Source organism: Maylandia zebra, linkage group LG17, assembly GCF_041146795.1.
Source record: "Maylandia zebra isolate NMK-2024a linkage group LG17, Mzebra_GT3a, whole genome shotgun sequence".
Classification (NCBI taxonomy): Eukaryota; Metazoa; Chordata; class Actinopteri; order Cichliformes; family Cichlidae; genus Maylandia; species Maylandia zebra.
Genome location: NC_135183.1, coordinates 37,614,506 through 37,639,559, shown reverse-complemented (window position 1 = coordinate 37,639,559; position 25,054 = coordinate 37,614,506). Strand labels below are relative to the sequence as shown.

Sequence of the window (25,054 nt, the reverse complement as noted above, 5' to 3'; positions counted from 1 at the left end):
CTTCATTTTTGTTTGCCAGCTCTACAGCACAAAGTGTTTTAGCATCTTTCAGCATCTTTCAGGTTTTACTGTGGGGAAGGGGGTAAAAGTTGATAAAGTGTAATATCCCAGTGTTTTGTGTTGTGATATTGTATCCACACGGGGAGCCAAAATGTCAATATTTTATTAAATAAATATAAATATTCTGGTAATACTACTAATACTAAGATTATCAGAAGATTGCATGTAATTGCCAACTTGACCCCACTGACCCCACTCAATCACAGACAGGGAAAGACAGCAGACTGACTCCATCTTATGGCAACATTTAGGGCAGGTTTTAGTGACAGTGTTGTTATGCTGAGGTGAGATGTCTTTATCTTACTGGATAAGACAGCGACAGCTGCCAATGTTACATTTGAGGACATAATTTGCAGTTTAAAAAATGTGGTAAATCATAATATGTGTTATTGTACTATTCCCCATATTGCAAAATGTTCCAATAATATCATATTGTGAGTGAAGTATTGTGATAAAGTTGTATTGTGGTGTGTTTGGTGACTCCTATGCCTACAGTACTGCCCTGTTTTAGCTTTTGTGTGTTGGTGTCACCAGCCCATCGCAACACTGCTGTACGTTAATTAACAAATTAAGGTGTTAATTAACAAAGTTAGCAGGTCACTTTTTAGAAGTGATGGACCCTGAGAAGTGGATGCAAGGAACGTCTTTCTTTTCCACCCCAAGGTAGCAGGGAAAAAAAATCTCAGTACTGAGAGTGCCATCCACCTTCAAGCCATGATCTTGGAGCAGAATGAACTGTGATGGATCAAATGCATCATTAGAGCAACAACACTCTAATGTTGTGGCTACACTGAACACCTGAATCTAGCATGTGCATTGAACTTGCTAGTACCAGCTAGCACAGATTTCAGCATTGTACTGCCTGCATACTACATCCAAACCTTTGGTCAATGGAAAATTAGGACTCAAATGTGAGAAGTTCATCAAAGAGTGTTATGGAAGAGCGTACTCTGCTGTGTTAATATGCCCTGAGAAAAAAAGAAAGCTTTGAAAATGTGTCTCTCTCCAGACTGACAGACAAGACAGATCCAGGAAATCGTGGATTTTTCTCCTTGGCACATAATGAAAGCCGTGTTGCTCACGAGACAGCCCAGTTACTAATCTTTGTATGTGGGATAACAAAAGAGTTAAAGATTACAGAGGAACTGGCAGCAACGCGCTCAGTCAAAGGTACAGGAAGTTCACAGACTTAACTGCATGCCTAGTTAGGCTGGGGACAAAACAGGAATGCTGATTAAATAGTGACAAAATATCACCACTTTGACTATGCCTGTTTCATTCATATCATCACTTAAGTGTAACATCCATCCTCATCAGTAGCAGTTTCTAAAAAGATCGAATTAGAATTCAGCAGAATTGAGTTTAGCTTCTTCATGGAACTCTCCCAGTTTACAACAGTCCCAGTTTACCATGTGGCCCCTTGAGAAAAGTAACCACTGACCCCTGAGCTGGAGGTTGCTTAGTAACTTAAACCTGTAGTTGTTAACACACTCCTGTTACACAGTTTTGCAACAGTGTAGCAACTCTTAAACCTGAAAACACCACAGAATACAGAAGAAAAGCTCACCAAACTTGCTCTGCCTGTGAATCAGACAGCTCCACATCAAACGTGCGCTGCAGGTGTAACCACTATAAATATGCATTCCATACAATCCGTGGCACATCTGACCCAGGAGCAGTCATCAAAGGCTTACATGTTTGGTGAACCTGAAGCATAACCCTGTACAGAACTAAGCAAATCAATCCTCGAAATTTTTAGTACAGAAAACAGAAACTGTGAGATAGGAGGAATAACGTGCATCTGGCCTCAAACTGGCAACCTTTGGATGACTTTTCCTTTATGCCTACAAGCCAAACAATACTTTTACTTTATAGTGTCAATGCTGACTTGAAAATAGAAACATTAAATGCCTGTGATAACGCATCTGCTTGTACCAACTGCACTGGTTTGGGTAAACTGTGTGAAATAACTTCCAGTCCCTTCCTAATAACCACACTCCACCTGCGGTTCAGTTTACCACCCAGTGGAGTTTCACTGGACAACAGGTGTTTCCTTTGTGTCCACGCAGCCACCCAGCGAGTTGGAGAAAGATCCTTCGCCAAACCGCAAGATCCCAAATCCTCCTGCGAAATACGGCCAGTGCGCCTGCCGTGTCACAACTTTCACTGCCGGTCCTCCTTACAGTGTCGAGCTGCAGAGCAGAGATCATCCTGTGTGTCCCATTTAAGTGGAATGGCATGTAAGCCGAACACCAGGGCCGGGTGAGTGAGGGCTGGATACAGTCCCTCGGCGACCGTCTCTCCCAGCGGTGCTATCTTTTCAAGTTCCAACTCTTCCTGTGCCTCTCTAGAGGCCTGTCAGTCGGATGAAAGGTATTTCCTCTGAGTCACCACTATGTTCTCTTTTGTCAACCATGGCTTAAAGACCTCCGGTATACAAAGCTGTTGTCTGCTCCCCCGGCGAACGGCCAGCCTCACAACAAACCTTTTTCTATAATTGGACTTTTTCAGATGAAATGCACTATGCTCTGCATTATTCTTACAGGATGCTGGCCTACTTTTAGCAGCATGATTTCCAGAGGGTGTTGAGGGGTTTTTTTCCCTTCAGTTGCATGGATCAAGTCACAGTGACAGACTGTGAGAGACACACATAACCAGAATATTCTGGAGGCCATCGTCTGTTTTATCTTGTCCCATTTCTGACAGTAAAGTTAAAGTAGAACACGATGCTTGCATAGCATGGGCCTATCATTTTTAATAGTGCACCTACAATCTTCAAACATAAACTTATTGTTGAACTCGAGCATCCCCACCGCATCTGTCTTACTCTCTCGACTATCCAGCGAGAGCGTCTCAAGCCAAAAAGACACATTGAACCCACACACATATGGTGAACAGCTCTCTCTATTCAGCTGCTCACTCCAAAAAGGAAAATTTACCTTCACATGCTCTGCGCTACACATAATAAATCACTTTTTTGATGCTTGCTACATTCCGAGAAATATTTTGCAGTGAAGTGTTGCGCTTTTCATTTTCGAGCCGCCTTCCGTCGGCCACCCTCGTAAACATTCACTCTGCAACTTCCTACATTTTCAAGAATTCCTGTTGACAGAAACCAAAGGACAAAGTTTGCATGTTGCTTTCTGCCCAGATTAGAGTGAGAGAAACAGACCCAAAAGGAAGAGGAGGGCGGGGCTCATTCAAGTTCATTTATAGCTTCTTATCATACGTACATCTGCAGACGACTCTGCAAGGACAAAACAAAGAAGGGACAATCAATCCCAGAATGACGTCACGGTGCCCGACAGGAGTCCAAAGTCATTGTATGGGCTCAGTGAGCACTGTGTGCCACGACTTAAATGGTCATGACAACGTGAGAGTGTGTTCACCGCACACCACCGCCAACCGGTCACTGCAGATGGCCCCGCCCCTCCCTGAGCCTGGCTCTGCTGGATGTTTCTTTCTGTTAAAAGGAGTTTTTCCTTCCCACTGTCACCATGTAAGTGCTCATGAGGGAGTTCTTGATGGATGGGGTTTTCTCTGTATTATTTACAATATAAAGCACTTTTAGGTGACTCCTGTTGTGATTTAGCACTACATAAATAAAACTGAATTTAATTCAGTTGAATAGACTCTCACAGTTCTGTATTTCATATTAAATTCGATGACTTGTATATTTTTATTCTTTCATTGAGTGTAAAGAGACAATAGCACTTAGTATATTTTTATCTGTAAAGCCCTACTGAAAAAGCTCCCTTCTTATTGGTGGAAATTTTCAACAGTTGCAAACACCTGTTGTGATTTGTGCTCTTCTAGTCCAGATGCCATAATTTCAAGCACTTAGGACACAGGTGTCGACGGTGTCCTGTAGGTTTTAGGTGTGTCCTTGATCCAACACAGCTGATTTAAATGGCTAAATGACCTCCTCAACATGTCTTGAATTCTAGAGAAGCCTGGTAATGAATGACTCATTTAGTTCAGGTGTGTTGACCCAGGTTGAAATCTAAAACCTGCAGGACACCGGCCCTTGAGGCCTGGAGTTCCTGACTTAGGACTACCATTTCCTGGATGACAGAGAACCTACAAACTCGAGGGACTTGAGAAGAAGAAAAAGAAAGAAAAGAAAATGGTCAGTCCTCAGCCTCTCATAGTATGGCACAACTGGCTCTGAGCTGACAATCACTTCTGACAACTTTAAGGACAATTTATATTTTAAAGCAGTCTATGCCAATAATCACCATATTAGGTTTGTGCATTCTTTGGCCCTGATTCATGTTGTTATCTTATACAATATGTTAGAAATGCAGAGCTGTTCCACTGCTATGAAGTCATATGTCATTTGGCCCAAGTGAATCACTCCTTTCTGCAGCCGGCCTTAACTTCCTGCTAGTCTGGACCTTCCCGTTTTCATCGCCAAAGCCACAAATGACACATGCAGATTCACTGCTTCAGTAGGGGATGCCAATAAATTTGGCTTGGATTTGAGGTCGGAGACTGAACTAACAGTACTAACAGCATGGGCATTTTCTGTGCTTGAATACAATTACGCAGCTGACGTGTTTTCAATAATGTGTGCTGGAAATGTAGCTGCTGTTGACCATCGGATGAGGCTGTACCTCTGATAACACACTGTGAAAATGAATTTCCGCAGATGGTTAATGTCCTGCTGGCTGAAATGCGTTGACGCGTTACACCTGAATGTACCGCTGAACAAACACTGACTTCTTTTGATGAGTTCTTGATGCGAGTCATGGGTGAGGGATAAAACAGAAAGTCCTGAGGTGCCTGTGCAGTATTTCAGCCTGTTAGTATTTCTGAGTGTGACACACTAACAAAAGCATCCATTAAGTGGCCTTTAAATGACTGAATTTTCTCAAAGTTGGCATATGCTTTTCCAAGAACAAGCAATCTCTCTGCAGTAAAATCAATGGATGCTGCCAACAACTTCTCAACTTTTTGATCTACATGATGTCAAAAAGATGGGATGTCCTTAATGTAGCAGTTACACAAGGCCCGCCCCCACTGGCTGTTCAAACCTTCAGTTTGCCAGGGGCAGGCAATCAGAAGTAAGCTGGCTTAAAGAGGTGCTAAAACAGCATTTAAAGAGTTTAGAGTTGTGCAAATTTACTCTAACAGAATCCAAGAAATGAGCATAATGGGACCACATGTACAAGGCAAACAGTCAGCTTTAAATTTTATGATTAAAAGTTTAAAACTGAAATTTCACATGCTTATCAGTACCCTGCTAATTACAAAATTAAGCCTTGGTGTGCCTGCGATGTCTCTTTAAAGCGTGATAACCATTAATGAAGGCCCATCTAGGGTCAGAGTTCCCCGACATGATTATTTGTGCCGCGCTTATGTAACCACGAGCAGCGTGAACACTTAACATAGCTCGCTCAGTCTCTCAGCAGATAAGCCCCGGTGGCGACAGAGCAGCGGATCTGTGAAGCAGTCAGGAGGGAGAGGAAAGAGGCTTTAACTGGCTAATATAACTGAATGTGCCTAACAGGTGGCTTGAGTAAAGCCTTTGCAAAACAAAGTGAAGCTATCCACAGGTCCACATGAATCTTCAAGCACAGTGATGATCAACCTTAAAGAGGGAGAGAAAAAAGAAGAGAGTGGCTTTCTCTGCCCTCACATCTGTTGATTTTACTGTGCAGAGATGAAGAGTCATCTGGTTGCCTCGGATTGCCGCTGCAGACTGTGTTTGCTATTACTCAGCATTAGTAATTAAAGGGGGCGTCAGAGGGTGGGCAGGATGACTAAGTGAGGCTCCTCGGTGAGAAATGAGCAAAAAGGAAACAAAAGAATAAAGGAGACATTGTTCATTATTTAGTTATTCTTCTTGCAGTCAGAAGGGGGTGAGGAGAGGGGGAGAAAGTATTTCTGGAATTAATCTAGTGAATGAGATTTGATAAACAACTCTTTAAATTCATTAGTTGCTCATTTCTACTTAGAAACTGTGTTAATTGTTTGTTTTTTTTATGTACCAGTATGACATGTGAGTTCATACTGGCTATCTACATGTCTTTCATTAGTTATTACATAACTAAATCCTGTTTGTAATGAACATGACGCTAGACGACATTTTTACTAGTTGAGCTTCACTTATCTCACCCCACTTTCCCTTCTGTGATCAACATCAAACAGTTGCACGCATATTTTTTTAGCTAACATCTCATTCTCTACTTTATGTTTCTGTATTATTATTGTTGTTTTTATTATATTTAGGTCTGTATGGGAAAATAAGATGAAGAGGAGGAAATGTTCCAGTATGTCATCGTGTCTGCTATTCCTAATAGCGTGTGATTGGCCGCACTGGTTGCGAGCTCTGAAGAGGGAGGGGCGTGAACCTTTCGTCGCGCGCTTATATGTGCGCGTGTGCTCCTCCGCGGGATCAGGGAGAAACGCTCGAGCAGAGAGAAGCGAGCTGTGACAGACGAGCAGCACTACAGACGTGGACGGTACTCGCAGAACCTGCTACATCTACTGACTACTTACTGAAGCAGCAGCCAGCGTGTGGTGGTGATTCAGCGGACTTAGTCGGACAGTTTTATTCCAGAGAGGGAGTGAGAAAGTTTGGAGAAATGCACTCAGTGTACCTGGTCAGCCTGCTGTTTATCTTCAGCACCCTGCATGTTAACCAGCTGACGGAGGGCTGCTCGTGCGCTCTCACGCACCCCCAAGACGCCTTCTGCAACTCCGACATAGGTGGGTAACCCCGATTTTTTTTTTTCCCCCTCTCATACTCATGAAAATTAGTGTGACTTTATTCTAACCACTGCACGGAGGTCAGATGTTAAAATAAAAGCTTTGCTTGTCACAGGAGCGTGAAAAAACTGGTTCCTTCCCGTCCTTTCTGGGTTTTCGCATGCGGATCTCTCACTGTGAATTGGACATTTTTAATAAACTCTGGTAGTTTTTGGTCAGTGCAGGATGCTGATTAAAGTGAGAGAGCTTAAAATGTCCCAAACTGATGAAGACGCTTGAGGACCTGAGTATAAGAATCACCTGATTCAATTCACCTCGTGGTCCCACCTGTTTAAATCGGAGCGAGTGCAGAGTTCTCCTCCAGCATCTGCCTTGATGATCCTTAGCAGGCTTCCCCACACAGATGATTGAATGTTGTTGCTCTGTGCGTGTCTGTGTGTCAGAAAACTGTTTGACTTTTAATTTACTTCAAATATTCCGCTTTTGCTCGGGACACAAATGTCTGCACATTCTTCCCAAAGCTGTGCTCTGGTGGGAGGATGGGTGGGTGAGGGGGAATGTGCTTTGATTGGTGTGAATTGGAACCAGTTGAAAACAAGACCCACAGTGAGTTTACATGTTTCAAATACTGTTTATTTATCTGCACGCTCTGGTATTTCTGTGTTGAGTGGCTCAGTACCCCCGGCCTCGGGTTGATAAAGCAGCAGTGGAGGGTCGAGGTGTACATGGCTTGTTTTACTGGCCTGGGTGTGCTTTCTCTGACTGCCCAGAATAATATGAATTTAGGATCTGGCTTAGCCTGGAACGCCGGTCCAACCTGACCTCTGTGGTTGGATAACACCAGTAAAGACCCGAGGATCATTTGATCTCTGCTGTAGGGGGAGAGAGGGCTGAAGTGTTTCAGATGGGACAGAAAGGCGGTTTTTATTGCAGACGAGGAGCGCAGACTCGCATTTGGGTTTCTGACTGGAGCCGATATTTTGTTTTAATCTCATTTGACCTGAAAATGTGTGAACCGTCATGAGGCACTCTAAAATCCTTAGCCTGAGCTCAAACAATAATCTCTCAGTTCAGAACACACACACACACACACACACACACACACACACACACACACACACACACACACACACACACACACACACACAGCTACCATGTGTGTAAACCCACGTGTTTGCCCTAACACCTACTGTCAGCTAATTCACATGAACACACTCTGACATCATTGTTAATGATCTTGTACTTGCTACTAGTAACCAGTAGAGGCTGAAAACGATTATAGAGAACATTAGTTACTGATGCCTTAAAATCTTAATGAAACTGGAGACTTCTTCATGTTAAATACACACACCAAATCATAATTTACTGCACAAATGATACCCATTATTCTTAAAGGTGAAGCAGACTTCCTAAAAGTGCCCTTTTGACTACATTTAGATGTCTGCAGCCAAAGCTTTTGTATGAATTAAGCAAAGAAGACATTATTTATTCAACTTTATAATTATAGCTGAGTCTTTGGACATAACCAGGCTGGCTGGTTCCTCCTTTTTTCATTGTCTTTATGCTAAGTTAAGCTAAGCGAACTAACTTGAAGGTAGTGAACATAAACTGTAGATAAAAGATGGACACAGCTTATTGGTCAGAATTCAATAATACACCTGCAATGCAAAGTGTACCATATTTGATACATGACTTTTTGAGACTTCTACATCATCAGTGTGATTTCATTTTTGAACACACACCCCAACCTGAAACAATTAAGTTCACAATATATATTTAAGCAATAAATAGTATAACAAAGCTGTATGTAACAAATATGACACAAACTAAAACTCATATATCCAAATTAATATACAGGTGTATTTGTAATTTTGTTAGATTTTATTTTTTGGCAATTATTTGATGGTTCATACTAGAGATGGACCGATCCGATATTACGTATCGGTATCGGTCCGATACTGACCTAAATTACTGGATCGGATATCGGAGAAAAATAAAAAAATGTAATCCGATCCATTAAATATCACGAAAGCACCTCACAAAACTTGCAACACGCCGTAACTCACCTCAGAACGTTAGCACGTCGGAGCAGTATGCATCACGTGATAGAGCGGCTGTGGCATGCGGGACCTGTCGGTGGTCTGGATAGCATTTGGAGCTTCGCTAGCAACCCGGCATTTCATCTCCGACAAAGTTATCCCGAGAGAAGTAAAGCAAGTGTGTAAGTCCATCTCTGAATGTTTGTAAAGCATTCCTGCTTTAAGCTTAACAAGCGACTGCCTCTTCTTGCTGCTACTTCAATCATGAAACTGCTTAAATCAGCTGATCGGTTTTTCTGTCGCGAGTCCGTGACTCTGGTTTGTTTTTGGCCCACTTTGCACCAGAAAGAGGAAACCAGCGGCTGAACAACAGCAGCACGTTTAAGCTTGATAAGCTGTTGTTAGAATGTATTTAATATTACTTTCTACACCAGGATCTTTTTCTACGTAGCTGACGCTGGTAACTGTGCAGGGGCGGATCTAGCAAAGTTTAGCCAGGGGGGCCGATAGGGCATGAACAGGGAAAAGGGGGCACAAAGACATACTTTTCTTTCTTATTCTCATTTAAAATGTCTAGCTTTTAATAAATAATTATCTGACACCCAAAGTTTTAATTTGATGTAAAATGAATAGACGTCAATTACTGTATATAGTGACTATTAAGTCTAATATATATACCCTAGTAAGCTATAGTACTTTTTCCTTTGGGAAGGTACCATCTGTGCTGTCTGCAATTTTGTTGAAGAAAGATGTTGAATCTATTTAATATTTCTTGAAAAATAATTGATTTCTGTGCATTTTTTTTTCACACTGCATCAAATTAAGGTTGATTACGTCGATTAAGCATCATGAGGTGGAGCGTGAGGGGTGGTTCCCTATTTTTTATTTATTTATTTTTGTTGCTGGGAGTTGGAACCCTATTAGTTAGGTTGCTTAATATTTACACCAAGTACTCTTTAAAATACCAGAATAGGGAGGATGGTGTAGGTTTAAGTTTATTAGATTGATCAGTATTGCTGAACTATGAAATTTTTTTTTTTTTTTGCATACAGGTATAACAGAATAGCTTTAGTGTAGTTGTTGTTGTTTTAAACTTGAGTATGAACTTATACAAAATGCAGCAAGATATTTAAAAAACAGTTTTGTTGATTAAAAAACACTATATCGGATTCATATCGGTATCGGCAGATATCCAAATTTATGATATCGGTATCGGTATCGGACATAAAAAAGTGGTATCGTGCCATCTCTAGTTCATACTTTAAAGGCTTAAGTGCCTTGAACTTGCATTCTCTTCAGCAGCCAGCAGGCGGTGACTCCTCTGACTCTTATAAAGCATCCAACTCTGTAGAGGTGTACTGGGGGGTCTGAGGTCCCCATTAGTCTCAGAGGAGGATTTGGTTTAGGATGAGCCTGGAGGCATTACATCACGTTTCAAAACATCAAGGTAGCAACGCCTAAATTGCTAAGCTTGAAGCTTTAGCGTTGGTTATCTTCAATGTACAGCATGGTATTCATACCGGCACAAAGCTAGTGGTGTCAGCTAACTCTGAAAGTAGATTTTCCCATTGAAATGCTCTGTTAACCTTAACGATTTAGCATATGGATCACCATCAATAAACAATAATAAAGCTCATATTTCCAGAATCCAGCAGCTCTCATAAACCTGCTTTTCTCTCGTCGATTGACATCCTGTTCAGTTCACATATTTTTATTACCCCTTGGCAGCAAGAAAAACGTCACATCGAGGACACGGTGTAACTTTAAAAATGCCATTTCATTTGCAGTTTCCTTTTTCCAGTCTCAGAGTGTCATAATCGCTCCACAAGACTTTGCTTTTCCTAAGGCTTTGCCAGACTTGCCTGTGAAAAGGAGGCTTCTCTTTGCTCAGATTCCGAGGACAGAACCAGCGTGCCTCTGTAGGTGGAAGTCACTTCATTTAGCTCTGACGTGGGCAGCAACTCACAATGATGGTTTGGTGAATCCTCTGCAGCATCTTAGAGGAGGAGGAGGTGGTGCAGGTTTAGCCTGTCATACTTTAGAGGATCCCACTGTTTATAAGGGGAGATAACAGAAACTGTGACATTACAGCCCCAAAATGGCCGTTTTTTCTTTGGTGGGGACTGATCACAGAGCCTGTGGGTGTGTCTTCAGCCAAGTGACCCCGTTTGACAAACGCTCAAGCGATGCCTTTCACAGTCCTTCAGATCTTTTGGATAGCTTGTGGTGTTGGCACCCCATGAGACTTGCAGTGTAGAATCTGGGACTGACTTCAATGGGGGCCAGCGATCAGTTGTGAGCCCCACAAATCCCATTTCCAAGGCCCTGGGCTTAGCTTGGGTTGTGCTTTGAATGCTTGCGGTTTGCTTGCGCACCTCCAGTCCCTCGATGAGAAGCGCTTCAGAAACACTAAAAGGTCACATGCTCACAGGATATTCTGGGTCAAGTGTAGCCTCCCAGCATGTGCAATTACCAAATCATGGACAATTTAACTGTATAACTGGTGTAGAGATCTTTTTATTGTTGTTGTTTTAGGCTGAATGTCTTTTTTTTCTTTTTGTCAACTCAAACTGAAACCTGCTTTCCTGCTTTCTTCGCTGGACTCGGAGACGTGGAAAACAACACGGCATAGGGTTGAAATGCTCATTTGACAGGAGAGAAGGGCTATAATTCTCAACGTCAACATCAAAGCCTGTATCTTCCAAATTTAAGACCATCAGTGGAGTTCAAAGCATTTTCCCTCTTGGTTTCTTGGCCCTGACCCACAATCACCCGCAGGCACTCCACTGGATGAATCACAATTAGGTTAAAGGGGTTGAAAATTAGGTTATTGCAGAATGTCTCCTTTTTACTTGACAAATCTAAAACTGTGACATACAAAAGCATGCATGTGCTGCAGTTTCCTGTCTGTGTTGGACTTTATTCTGTGGTCATGTGATAGAAAGGCCCAAAATGTACTGCCTACTGTTAGAGTTGGCAGAGTTGTAGCTGGTTGTTTTTTGTTGTTTTCTTTTTTTCCCCTGCTACATACCTGAGCACTGGGCAATGACCTGGCTGCTGCCTTATGCAAAGACCTTGTTGGCCTCTACTAGGCAGCTGGGTTAAAGCAGCCCATTCACAAGGAGGAAATGTGCAGCACTTGTTTTTCCAAAGCCCTCCCGAAGCAAGATTAGAGGTCTGGGAGTAAGCTTTGACCATGAAATTCAATATTGCTTCGTAATGCCGCTCATTCCCAAAATGCTTGGAGGTGACAGGAGCAAACTTTTACATGCTGAGGATTAGCGTGATATGCGTTTATGCTCGGTTTGGGATTGGGGATCAGGCCATTGAAAGAAAGGATCCTGCCCCACTGTGGATGTTTGCTATCCATAGAGGAGCTTAGTGAAACAAGCAAAGCATAGTGGGTTTAGAGCGATGCATGGCATTGAGCTTTGTGACCTCATCCTCCTATTAATGAGTTATGTAGCATTCAGGTAAATAGCTACTCCCTTTAGCAGCATCTGCTCTCTCCCCCCACTGTTGAATTATGTAAGCTTGGATCAGATTTTTATACTTTTCCTCAAGTGAGTTAAAATTCGAGGAGATGTCAAAGAGTCTGGATTCCATACAAGCTTGGGATGTTCGTCCCCTGAGCCAGGCGTATCGAATGTCCAGCCCGCCCTTCCCTTCTAATGACCACACAGCCACCCAGAGGTTAACTGTTCCAAAACAAGAGGCCAATACAGGGGCGACGCACAATGGTACAACACTCATACATGAAAACACAATGAAGAATAAACCAAAAAACTGTCATTTATTCAGCTTCAGTATGTTTATTAAAGGTTAGCGAACTTGAAAGAATAGTAACAAGTACTGTTTGATCTGTACTGACCTCTAACTGTCAGTGTTACCAAGATTTACGCAACACTTGCAGTCGAACAGGTAAAAAGGTGAAAGGCAGCTGGTGATTTGAGTGAGTAACAGCAAGTCGGTGAGTGGCAAAGATAAAAAGCAAGAAGAGGAAAATGCAAAGCAGGTGCAAAGGTAGTACGATGCACAGATAGCACCCAGTGTTGGGTTGTGACTGCCTTTCCCAGAGCTTTCTCAGCATACTCCCTAATTTAGATACAAGGTTTCATTGTAGAGCACGATGCTGTGTTTTAGATACTTTGGCCAAAGTGTGCAAAAGGGTACCAATTTTAACTCTGGCAACTAGCATTTTTGAGGTCTGCTAGCGTGACGGCAACATTAAAACGAGTAGTTGGTTCAAGGTTCCTGTCGCTCGATCCCGCAGGAGCCTCTAATGAAGGGAAATCAACTTTCTAATTTGGTGAATAAGAAGTTGAATTCACAGGCAGTTAAATGGATTTTCATTTTCATGCACTGCACTTTGCTTTGTCTGGCATTACCAGCTGTGTGTTGGTATTCACTTAGCTTAAATATTAGCTAGAAGCTTGGTGACTGACATTACAGTTGGGTACTTTTTAAGAAGTCTGCTACGTTTGAGCACATTTAAGCCAAATTTAAAGACTGTTAGGTTCTTATATTCGATTTGGCAGAAATCGACCATCATGGTATCAGAGTGATAGGAAAGAAAAATCCCTGTGCTTCATAAGCTTCCCTCCATTTGGCATGTGAGCGAGCGCTGCATGCTCTCTGCGCCAGTGTTTTTCACCTGACATAAAGCTCTGCATTGGGGATTCGGTTTCAGTGTTTATTTTTGAGCGTGGTAGTGTGTCGTCCTGAGAATTCCTCTTCCTCCTACTCGCCTCCTCAAGCTTGGACAACTTTCTGCATACCAAAATCGGCGTCACGCGCCCCGTGCCTTGCTTTCCTCCTCTCCCTCACACATCCACAGACACACTCAAACGACTAGCCTTATTCTTGCCATGCTTGCAGTTTGCCACATTGTACGTAGGCTGGCTAAATGTTTAACTAAATTACACGCTCACCTTAAGACTTAGCATTTGCATCCATGCTTGTGTAATTGCCTGCTTCAGGCAAGAGAGTGGAGGGGGATTTTTTTTTTTTTCTTCTTTTTTTTTCAGGTTATTTCCTGTTTACCTCTCTTATGACAAAAAGACTCCCACTGTTGAAAATGTGTGTCAGGTCTTCAGCAGAAGATGAATCCCTGTGCGTCACAAGGAAAGTGTTCTGAGGGGAGGTAGTGGCGGAAGAGGGTGGGGGGTTATAGCCTGTTTTGAATAACAATAGGTTGGTGAACTACTTGAGGTCAACTTTCTTTCCTTTCTGGGCCTAGCCTACTGCTTTTGTTGCGCAAAGAGATTAATTTCTTCTCATGAGGGTGCTTCCAGATCAAAATTTTCTTCATACATATTTTAGTTACACTTGCAGTTGCAGTGACAACCACAGGGAAAGACTCCTCCTCCTCACTCGTCACTGACAGTTCCAATAGCAAGAACACTGCATAAGCCCGGGTTAGGTTTCGCTAACCTAAACTTAACATGACAGACATGGCTATGGTGTAATAGTTAATATATTTACCTCACAAGATGGAGTGAACCTTCAGCCAGGTAATACATGACTGATATTAAAATACATTTTTGTAACAAAACTATTACACGTGTTATTTTACTTGGTTTAGTTCAAAAGTTGTTAAAGCCAAACTTTTTTTTTTTTTCTCAATCATTATCACTCTTAGCTAGGTTACCTAGCTTCCACTCATTAACCGTACAAACGATGGCTGTAATTTTGTAAATTATGTTCTTTATTTGAATCTAACTTCAGGTTTTATTGAACCTGGTGATGATCCCCATAAACTAATAAGAAAAGTGTTTTACTAAAATATTAGCTTTGATAAACTAAATGTTTTTATACAAATTATATTTTGCAATCAGATGATCGCCTCCTGCTGGCCATTAAAAAGAATACACATTTAAGGCTGGAAGTGCTGTTGACTTCCTTTTTTAGACCTGGAAGCCAGGCTAGGTTAGCTAGCATAGTTTGCTAACTTTGAGTCAATCAAAAACACTAAAAGAAGTTTAGAAAGTACCTACTTAGTATACCTGTAGTTTCCAGATGAACCAGGGTAATGTGAGAAATGGGTTTAAATATGTGAGCTGGCAACTCTGCGGTCATTTGCAAATATAACTGCTGAATGCAGAGGAGGTCAATTCGAGGAAATCCTGTCTTTGGTGCGTCACACTTATTATCACAGGCCAATTAGTGGCCTTCGTCTAAAGAAAAACGAAGGGGTCCTATCTGGATGTACTTCAGCTAAATCAGCTGACCTGTGACTCGTCAAACACAAACATTTGTTAGTCCTGAGGGTTGGTTTTGAGGCCGGGGCAGAGAATGAAACTGCGTTTTCGGGTGGCATTTGAAAATAATGGCGGCAGTGTACTGAAATGAGGCAAAAGTATCCAGTTATATCTGCACATTCCTGTGTAATTGTGCTCCTGTGCTGTTGTAATTGCAGCTGCAGACGTCTGTCAGACAGCATTTAGATGCATTTAGCAGAGGTTGATCACATAGCAGCGCTCCTGAGTTCATATAGAGCGAGCTGACAGGTTAATGGATCAAATGCTGTGCACCAAGTTATTGCAAAAGTTCAGAAAGTAGAGGGCAGGCAGGGGCTGGAATCTGGAAGGAGTGACCCATGTTTTTTTGTTTTTTTGTTTTTTTTATTAATTTACGATTTAATGTGATTTAATCTTTTATTTGGTGACATTAACAGTGACAGTTAACAAAATGCCACCGCTTTCTACTAAAGAAGACTGAAATGAATGAAAAGTAACACAAAATCTGTTTGAGGCTCCTGGATGGCTGCATTGCTCAATTTACTGCTTCAAAATAGGATTTGGTGTGTTGCATAAATAAAGTCTCGGTTCAAATAGGGGACCGTATAACTAAAATAAATCTGTGGTCACCACTTTTGGGTGGCCATGCTGTAATAGCTTCCTATTTGACTTGTAGTTTTATGCCCAATTTCCTTTTGCCTTTTAGCAGGACAGCTAGACAAACAGAAATCCAACAGAAGATGCCACATGCCTCATTTCTTTCTCCCCCCTTTCTGGGGAATGTGAAACCCCAAAGAATCTGGGAAGGAAATTCCACAGGGAGAAGATAACAAACATAGTCAGTGTTAGTTGTGTCTGTGGCTGTTGGGCTTTGGGCAGCAGGTGAACTTCAGAGCGGGACTGAAAGCTCATGCAGGGCCCGCAGCTCGAGGCAGGCGCTGAAGCACCAGCTCAAATGATCACTCGTTTTGTACACTCCCAGTTCCTGGCCTTTCATAATAAGCCCCCTTACGCCAACACAAGTGAAAGCAAACAAATCAAACTTGCCGCTAAGCATTTTCACCTCGCCAACATTTACATGAGGGTCCTGCACTCTGATAAGATCGTTGTCAAGCTGTACTCCCAAAGATGGGACCCTGTTTTTGTTTAAAGTCACACTTTTTCCTAATTATGTGAAGATTTAGTATTCAGATTGTCAAAAGTTAATAACAGTGAACATGAATGTTTTTTTTTCCAATCCCACCCTAGAGTAGTTATTTGCAGACATCCATGTCTTTCTAGTTCAGACTCTTTTCCTTCCATTTCTGTATCAAACTCATTCTTTCCTTTAGTGATTTTTCTCTATTGGCTTTCTCAGCAAATGGAAGTAATGCATAAATGGTTAACTGTGGTGCCAACCTGGTCCTGAAACGGCATTTAACAGAAGCAATGTGTTTATTTGCTTGGAAAGTTGTACGCTAAAAGGAATGCACCTGTGTGCTCTCTTCACAGTGATTCGAGCTAAAGTGGTGGGCAAGAAGCTCCTGAGAGATGGACCGTTTGGAACCATGCGCTACACTGTCAAGCAAATGAAGGTGAGAACAAACATCTGCTTAATCCGATGCTGTTTGCCTGAGTTAAATACAAAGCTACAGAAAGCAAAATCCTTTTATGGCAAGTTTCAGTTTAATCCCTGTGTTTGTGCAATAACATGACCAAGAAGAGATTTCCAGGACACCTAGCAAACGACCAAAAGGAACGAAACATCTAATCTTGCTTTTGTTTACATTTCAAAAACAGGATCAAATAACATGTTATACAAATAACAGAGTAGTTTAACAATATCGAAGTTTTGTTTTTTTCCCGCTATAGTATAGCTAACTATACTACAGCGCCATATTTAACTCAAAGTCATATTAGCAACTGACTGGACATTTACAGAAATGGCTGGTTGTTTCCAGTTCTTCTGCTAAACTAAGCCAATCACAAACTATCTAAATATTCTAAAATGGTCTCTATGTAAGATTTATATACATTTTTCTTTAGCTCTCATGAACAGAGAAAAAGAATTTTGCTATTATTAGCTAATGATATGTACTAGCTAGTGATGACAAGTTAATCCTGAGCTCCATGAAACCATGACATCTGCTGACATGGGACGTTACCTGTATAGCCTGAAAATATCCACACATACATGTATATATGAGGCTTGCCTATCTAGTTTTCTTTTGTCACACTACAGGAAAGAAATATGCTGATTATTATTAGTAAAGATTGGCTTTTCCCCCAGTGTTGTCACTTATTTAAGGTTTTTGTTTTTTTTAATCTGAAGCAAATAAATTGTAAAATTTCTGCATCTTTTCAACTGAAGACCAATCTTTGCTCTCATATCGTGGCTTGTTACATTTTACTTACAATGCTGTCTCTCCGCCCCCTCAGCTGCCGTGTAATAGCTGAAAAGCATTTCAGGATACTTGCCCTGAAAGCTCATTCTTTACTTCCTCTATATTCTTACATAACGCTGCATATTTCTGACAGATGCTGACATCGGCCTGCTGCTCAGATAGAAGCCAGGCTGGAGGATTAGCAGGCTTTCGGGCATTAGAGCTCAACCAAACTCCTCACTCTGAGTGTAAATATTTCAGTAGAGTCATGCGATGCATCAGTAAAATCCCAGGTTGTAACAAAAACATCAAGTGGCCTGTTGATGGCGAAGCATAGCAGGTGCCACTCTGGGATTATCCTCAGCAATTAGACGTGGCCTTTGAGCCTCTTGGTTTATTTATTTGTATTTCAGTCTGCTGGTTTGTACTGAAAACAGTGCTTTGCTCTAATAACTTACACAATTCCTTTCAAATTTCAACAGATCCTATGAGACTTGTGCCTTTGGCTTTCCCAAAGTGCCACAGTTTCTGGCTTAAGTAACAGTTTGTTCTGCTTTTCTCAGAACGCCGCATCTAAACAGGGATTTCCTGTTGTTCCCAGACAAATAGATTACACTGCCAGGGGAAGAAAAATCCAGAAAGTTCTCAGAGCAAACATTCACTTCGGGCTCTACATGACTGAGCTGAATGGAAGGACTGGATTTTAGCAGTGACCTTGCCAAAACGCCATCAAAGTGAAAGCATATTACACAACGTAGCTATGTTATCTATGATTAGGTTGAGGGCAGAGCCAAATACTCCTTCTCCCCTGAGGCGCTCCTTAAGAAATGTCATCTGATAAAGCCAGTGTGCTGTTTCCATTCGTCATTATTTATATGTGGAGGTTGAGGAAGAGATGGAGTGCCATGGTGCAGAAACATTACACTTTCCTATTTTTAAAGAGCATGGGGGTGTAATTCCATGTTTGATTCTCATGTCTTACAGATGTACAAAGGATTTGAAAAAGTCCAGCATGTGCAGCACATTTACACAGACGCCTCGGAGAGTTTGTGCGGTGTGAAGTTTGACATCAACAAATACCAGTACCTGATCACAGGTGAGCCGTGGTTTTGAGCGTTGCTCTGACTGATTTTTACTCAGACTGTTGAAATAATCAATGTTAAGTGTGAGAAACCCTCTCAAAGCGAGGCTATGCAACGTTTACAGAAATCTGTGCTAAGGGAGAAAATGTCACCGTAATCAAATTATATGAAGGAAACTCTAAGCTAAGCTATCCAGCTTTGCTCGATGGCTGTCTGCTCCTCAGAGTCATTTTTAGTGCCGAGTTTAATGTAAGTGGAACAAGCAATGATTAAGTTTTGGTTAAAATTAGTTTTCGGTTAAAAAGCATTCTGGAGTGGCTGCTCCACTCTGTGTGTAGGGGGAGGGGCTCAGAGTCTTCATGAGGAGATTAATTGGTGCATTCCAAAGACTCCTCCCCCGAGTTGAATGTTCACAGCTAAGTGCCAAAGCTTTACCCCGAGTGTAACTGGCACCTAATTCTGACTTAACTCTCAGCCATCAAACATCAAACAGGCCTTTTAAAGGGTATGGAGGTGGGATAAGAGCTGAAAGTTGCTTTTACAAAATATCCTCATTGTGAAGGTCTTTGATTGTCCAAAATAACTGTTTTTATTTGATTTTACTGCCTTTGGCATTTCTGATAAATGGCTTCAGGTAATCATTTGTGATAGCACCAGAGAAAGTTATAACTGACCACTCGCGGTCTGTTTCGTAATAACATAAACTTAGCGACTGCTTGTATGTGACAGTCTCAGAGGACGTGTAACTGTTAGCAACACTCTTTCTCAATATATCCTTTTTTGAGCTTGTGGCATGATTAAATCCAAACTGAATCCATTTTATCACCAAATGGGTGCTGAAAACATTCAGAGGCCTTCCAGCCAGCATCACTGCAAGATACACACACTTCTCCTCCCCAAGGATTTCTTGGTTTGTCCTGTCACACAAAGTTTCCCACTAATTACAACCTACTGTTTGCCACCGTGCAAGGTGGCAAAGGAATGGCCCTCTTAAAACTCATTTCCCTTAGCTTCGCCGTCTAGAAACTGCAGTTTTGTTTTGTTTTTTCCTCTCACACACACAACTCGTAATTAGCAGCCAGCAGGAAGCGACTGGCATTTTCCAGCAGAAGCACTTTATGAGTTGCTATTTCTAACAGAGGTGCAGTTTACTTTGGACCCTGCTGTGCTTGGTGTATATAACTGTCGCTAAGTCCCGACCTGTAAATACTCTAACTGCACCGCACAGTGCAAGCCAACGAGCTGGCGTTGCTGGGCAGTGACTGCTATGTTTACCCAGTCCGGGTGCGAGGGGACATCAGTGTCTTTCGCTCCTGCCAGGGCATCTATAGAAAGAACTCCATATAATTAGGATTGTATTAAGAACAATTTAAACACACCGAGGCCTCCAGCGTGAGCTGCAAAAATCTCTTTTGATCAAGCATAAGGGCGCTGACCCCGATTAGTATTTTAGGTGCGTGTCGCACACTCTGCACCATGTAATAAACCCGCAAGCGACTCCAGTAATCCCAGTGCAACGATGCAGGCCGATTGGGAGGTGCACTGGGGGTCGAAGATGCACATATTTGTGAGCTGTCACATTCCCATGAGGTGACAACACTGATGACATCGAAACGTTCCCGAGCACATGCAGTGTGCCATTGTGCACCTGTCTCGGGAGTCCGTAAGGTGCAAATGGTCCAGCACTAAAAATAGATGTCTGCTGACATTTGGATATCCAGAAATAGAGGTGCTGGTTTAATATGGGCTTACTGTATGATATTGTCTTACCATGGGCAAATAAGTTGGACTGGTTGAGTGATGGGACTACAGTATCCTGTGTTATATTGAAACGATTACAAAATAAGTGGCATGCATGCATCGTGACCTGAGTCGGGATTAATGTGTGGGTCTTTACACATTAATCAAGTACAGATGCTTTTATTGGGCGCCAGAGAGAGCAAAGTAAATACGCTCCTTAAGGCCTTGGAAAATATTAAAATTTCTGTGAATTAGGTCGATAATGTCGTTCTGTTGGTTCGTCCAAAGTCGAAGATTCAGTTTGTCATGTGTGTGTCTGGCAAAGAAAAACGCCAAATCCTCACATCTGTTTGCATGACTCCAGAGTCCGTTTTAAAGACAGAGGTGAGAACACAATCTAAGAGTGACATCCAAATATCCTGTGCTTCCACAGGACGAGTCTACGACGGCAAGGTTTACACGGGGCTGTGCAACCTGAACGAGCGGTGGGAGCGCCTCTCGCTGTCGCAGAAGAAAGGCATCAACCATCGCTACCAGCTGGGCTGCAACTGCAGGGTGAGTGTCAACAGGCAACCTTTGTCCCAACAAGGATATGATAGATGAGGAAAGACGAGGCTCAAGAGGAGCTTACTGCTGCTCATTTTTGCAAAGGCAACCAAATGTTATCCTGCTGGATGACCACTTATAAAGTTGATTAATATAACAGGATTTAAACAGTACAGGAGGAAGGATGTGTATACTTAGTTATGGTGGCTCTGTGTGAAGAATCAAATCAATCATTAATTCTACTGCAAGCCATTGAACGGATTATTTTTTATCAAGACTGAAATATGAGCTCCTTTTTAAGTGTCTAATTCCCACTATTATTCATCACGGATGTTTAGCTGGGATAGAAATGGAGAAAAAAACAAGTTTTACTACTGTCACAGGGAATTAAGTAACAGGTCTGGAATCAGCTCAAGCCTCCCATTTCATGTGACTCACACATGTAGCTTGCTGCTGCGCAGCTGCCGAAACGCCTCAAACATCCTACTGTACAGCGGCGCCGCGGACATCTGCTAACGCGCCGGGCCCCTATCAGTATAAGTGGATTAGCAGGGAGACCTGTTTGTTCCCAATACGGGCCAAAGCAAGTAAACTGTGCTCAGATTGTACGTGGCAGCAGCCCAGAGGCAATCGAAGGAGGCAATCAATCAGCTGAGGCGTCATGGTGACGGCCCTTAAGCGCAAAGCAGACACAGAAATCACTGCACTGTTTTAAAAAACCAGCTCCTCTGTCCTTCGCATTCCTTCACAAATGAGGACTTACGGCACTGGAGCGCGAAGAAGCATGTCGTGGCAGTTTTATTACTCTCTACAGATCGTTAGAAGCACTCGAACTGAGAAGTTATGTCAGACATCTCTGAGCCACGGAGGATGAACTTTCTTGGCCTGAGTAACAAAAGCAGCCAAAAATGGCAAACGTGGCCTTTAATGTACTAATTGAATTTGCTGCTGAATTCATATCCAGATAAGTGTGACGACTCGGTTAGTTATGTGAATCTTCCTGTCACTTCAGGCTGTATATTCATCTGTGAAGCTGCTTTTTGTGTGAGCACCTGGAGTGGTGACGCACGAAAGGCTAACATCGAACTGAATCCTTGACAAACTACAAAAAACTCTCGCTGCTTCAGGAAGATGTCAACGTTCCGTCGCACAAAGCAGCACGTGCCAGTGTAGACTTACTGGGTTTGAGCTTAGTTATTTAGAGAGCTGCCATTTTTTTCCCCCAGTCCCATCAGATCAATAAATCTTCTGCAGTAAATCCCTGAAAGCAAACGCTGAAAGGCAGTAGAGCAAAGATGCATGTTTTGCTTGTTTCACCAAGCATGTATTTCATGTCAAGTGTTTTTGAAGATCCAAGCTATTTTTCTTAGCACTCATAAAGCTAATTCATAATGAACCATAAATAAACCTAAATACTGTAAATTCAAAGTACTTTAGGATTTGAGAAAACGCAGTCGGTAAATTGTTTAAGTATTCAGGGAACATCTTTCATACTGCCAAAATCTGCTTATTTGTCTTTTTGCTATGCTACCTAGGAAGCCAGATCCAAGCTCAACTAGTGTAACCATTTTCCGCCATTTTTAACCTCTTCTTTCAAAGCTAATAAGTGCTAAGCTAATTAGCGCTATGGTATGATATTTAGTTATAATATAAAAAGTAGTGCTGTCAGCGTTAAAATGACGGCGTTAACTTATTAACGTGCTAACCGCGCGAACACATTGACGCCGTGCAGCCCCACGCACGGGGCCATCCGCGTTAACTTGCTAACGGAGATTTGCCACGTTAATGTGGTTATGGCGTTAACGTCATTTTAACGAGGTTAACGCTGACAGCACTAATAAAAAGCTGTTATAACTCAGTATCATGTATGTTCTAGCAACATGCCAAATCATGGGATAGTGCTTGTCAGGCTTCATCTCGGGTTTTTCTCCTTTCTCTGTAGATTAAGCCCTGCCACTACCTGCCCTGCTTCGTGACCTCCAAGAACGAGTGCTTATGGACGGACATGCTGTCCCACTTCGGTTATCCCGGCTACCAGTCCCGGCACTACGCCTGCATCCAGCAGAAGGAGGGCTACTGCAGCTGGTACCGAGGCATGACCACCCGTGATAAAACCACCATCAATGCCACTGACCCCTGAACACAAACGCCCTCTGACTGAAACTCGCTGCCGCCTCCCAAACTCCGTCCCATCCCTGGTCACGTTTAGAGTATTACAGGACTGTTCGAGCTCACCTGCCTGGGTGATGTCCCCCTTTTTAAAGGAAAAAAAAGAGCAAATCTATTACAGTGCCTGTTTGTAGCACTTCTGATAGAAAATAATACCCCCCACCCTCCCTTTATTTGTACAGCTTGTCCTGTGGCTCCTTTTTCCTTGTACTACAAACTCCGTCCTTTGCACCAAGTTGACATCGGTGACAAAGACAGAAAGGGCCAATAAAAAGTGTAAGACCTCGCTCAACCTACTGAGAGCTTCTGAAAAGATTTAATCATAAGTATTATTTACAGCATCAGTATCATTGGCTTCAATTAGCAACCTGCAGTTTAGCTAGTAGCTAGTGTCAGGATCATTTGAACGAGGAGAAGTCTCTAAAGCAAAAGCCAGGAGGTGTCAGACGAAGTATACTACGAAGATGATCCTTTGTAAATTTGCTGAGTAAAGCTAGCTTGTTGCTATCAATATACCGAACATGGCCGAAACAGCGCCAACATATTATATATGTTAACGATACACGTCTATTTTGGCTTCAAACCCCTTTGTGAAATGGACAATATTTCACAGTGAAGTATCGGTTATGTTCAGTTTGAACTGTCACACACGTCTTTATAATGGTAGTAAGTCTGCTTCCTGTTTTTTAACGCGACTGTTGCGCACTGCTTCACAAAAGTAACACAGTGCCAGCGCGGGGAAGCGCCCGATTTCTTGCAGAGATGGTGATATTTTATTTGTTGCTGTATATAAAATAAGCTACAGAAATCAACTCATCTGAAACCTCTATTACATTTATTTATATGTTTATTGGGTTATACTATGTGGTATATGTGCATAAAAGAAAAACAGGCCAAATAATATCGTGAACTCACTGCAGTGTATTAAATGAAGCACCAGCATCAGCAAATTCAACATTATGGTACTATTATGGTAGTTTGGTTTTTTTGGCTTCATTATAATCCCCCCCACCCCTCCAAGCTGGTACTCGTTACCAATCCGATAAAATTAAAACTATAACAGAGGTTTCAGAGAAGGACATATTTTGTAAGTGTATATTCAATCTTTTTTATTTAACTATTTGAGATGAACATTATATATAAATGAAAGTAACAATATATTGTCACTAAATTCATTCTTGTTCGCCTGTTCCCGTCTGGGGTTTTCTCTTATTTTTACTTCCCTTCATTCCATTCCAATAACGGACACAGACTGGCCTCACAAAGAGGAAGAGCCCATTCGTAATTTATGCTAAGAGAGCGCCAAGCACAGAAACTGTTGGTTTGCTAAAAGAATACTGATATCACTCTGACATGTTTGTGCTAATTATGCATCTATTTTTGGCAGTGATTTAGCCTAGTTTATGGCAGCTTAAAGCAGGATACTGTAAACTGCCTCGCATAGCATAGTAGAGAGGAAGGACAAACTACGGTGGTTTAAAATTCGTTCAAACACTACTGTGTATGTTTCATATGTTGAGATGGTTATGCTAGCTGTGCTATTTCCAGACTATGTGAAGCTAGGCTAACTAGGTTGTGTTTCATTTATGGTCCATTTCTGGTTATCTGTGTCACTTTTTTTTTTTTTTTTTTTTTTTTTTTTTTAATCCCTTTAGTTTCTACGAAATTCTATATTTTCTCTTATTTGTTTTTTTTTAAACAGCATTTTGAGCGAAGGTTAGCCGGGAGCTCACTTTTTTTTTTCTTTTTTTTTTTTTTTATGACTGAATCTTTCAGCAGTATTTAGTTTATCGTTCTTCACCTCCATACATAATGAGCTCTTCCTCCAGCTGTGGCATTTCTGTGTCATTATTTCTGTGGTTCATGTTTATGTAAATATACTATCTGCTTAACACAGAAATCAGTCAAAAGGAAAAAAAATCCAATCAAGGAAGCTGTGTACAGTCTGTGTGTAAACACTGATTTATGAATTATGTGGGTTGGGGATATTTCCTTGTTGGGGTTGTAGAAATGTTTGACTTAATTTCTGTGTTTTATATTTTTATAATAAAGACTTACTGAAAAATGCTCCACAGGAGGTCTTGGGTGATTTTTGTGCACAT

At 41.8% G+C, this 25,054-nt stretch overlaps 2 protein-coding genes across 3 annotated transcripts in view; one reads left to right on the top strand and one right to left on the bottom strand.

Moving 5' to 3' along the window:
- syn3 (synapsin III) overlaps positions 1-25,054 on the bottom strand; it is a 136,755-nt gene that overhangs the window by 47,067 nt on the left and 64,634 nt on the right. The gene's annotated exons all lie outside the window — the stretch shown is intronic.
- LOC101480304 (metalloproteinase inhibitor 3) lies at positions 6,326-25,020 on the top strand. The gene is made up of 5 exons (XM_004553861.6): positions 6,326-6,774; positions 16,544-16,626; positions 18,400-18,511; positions 20,671-20,792; positions 22,726-25,020. Exons 1-5 carry the CDS (start codon positions 6,435-6,437, stop codon positions 22,921-22,923), a joined length of 855 nt encoding a protein of 284 aa, XP_004553918.1. The 5' UTR covers positions 6,326-6,434; the 3' UTR covers positions 22,924-25,020.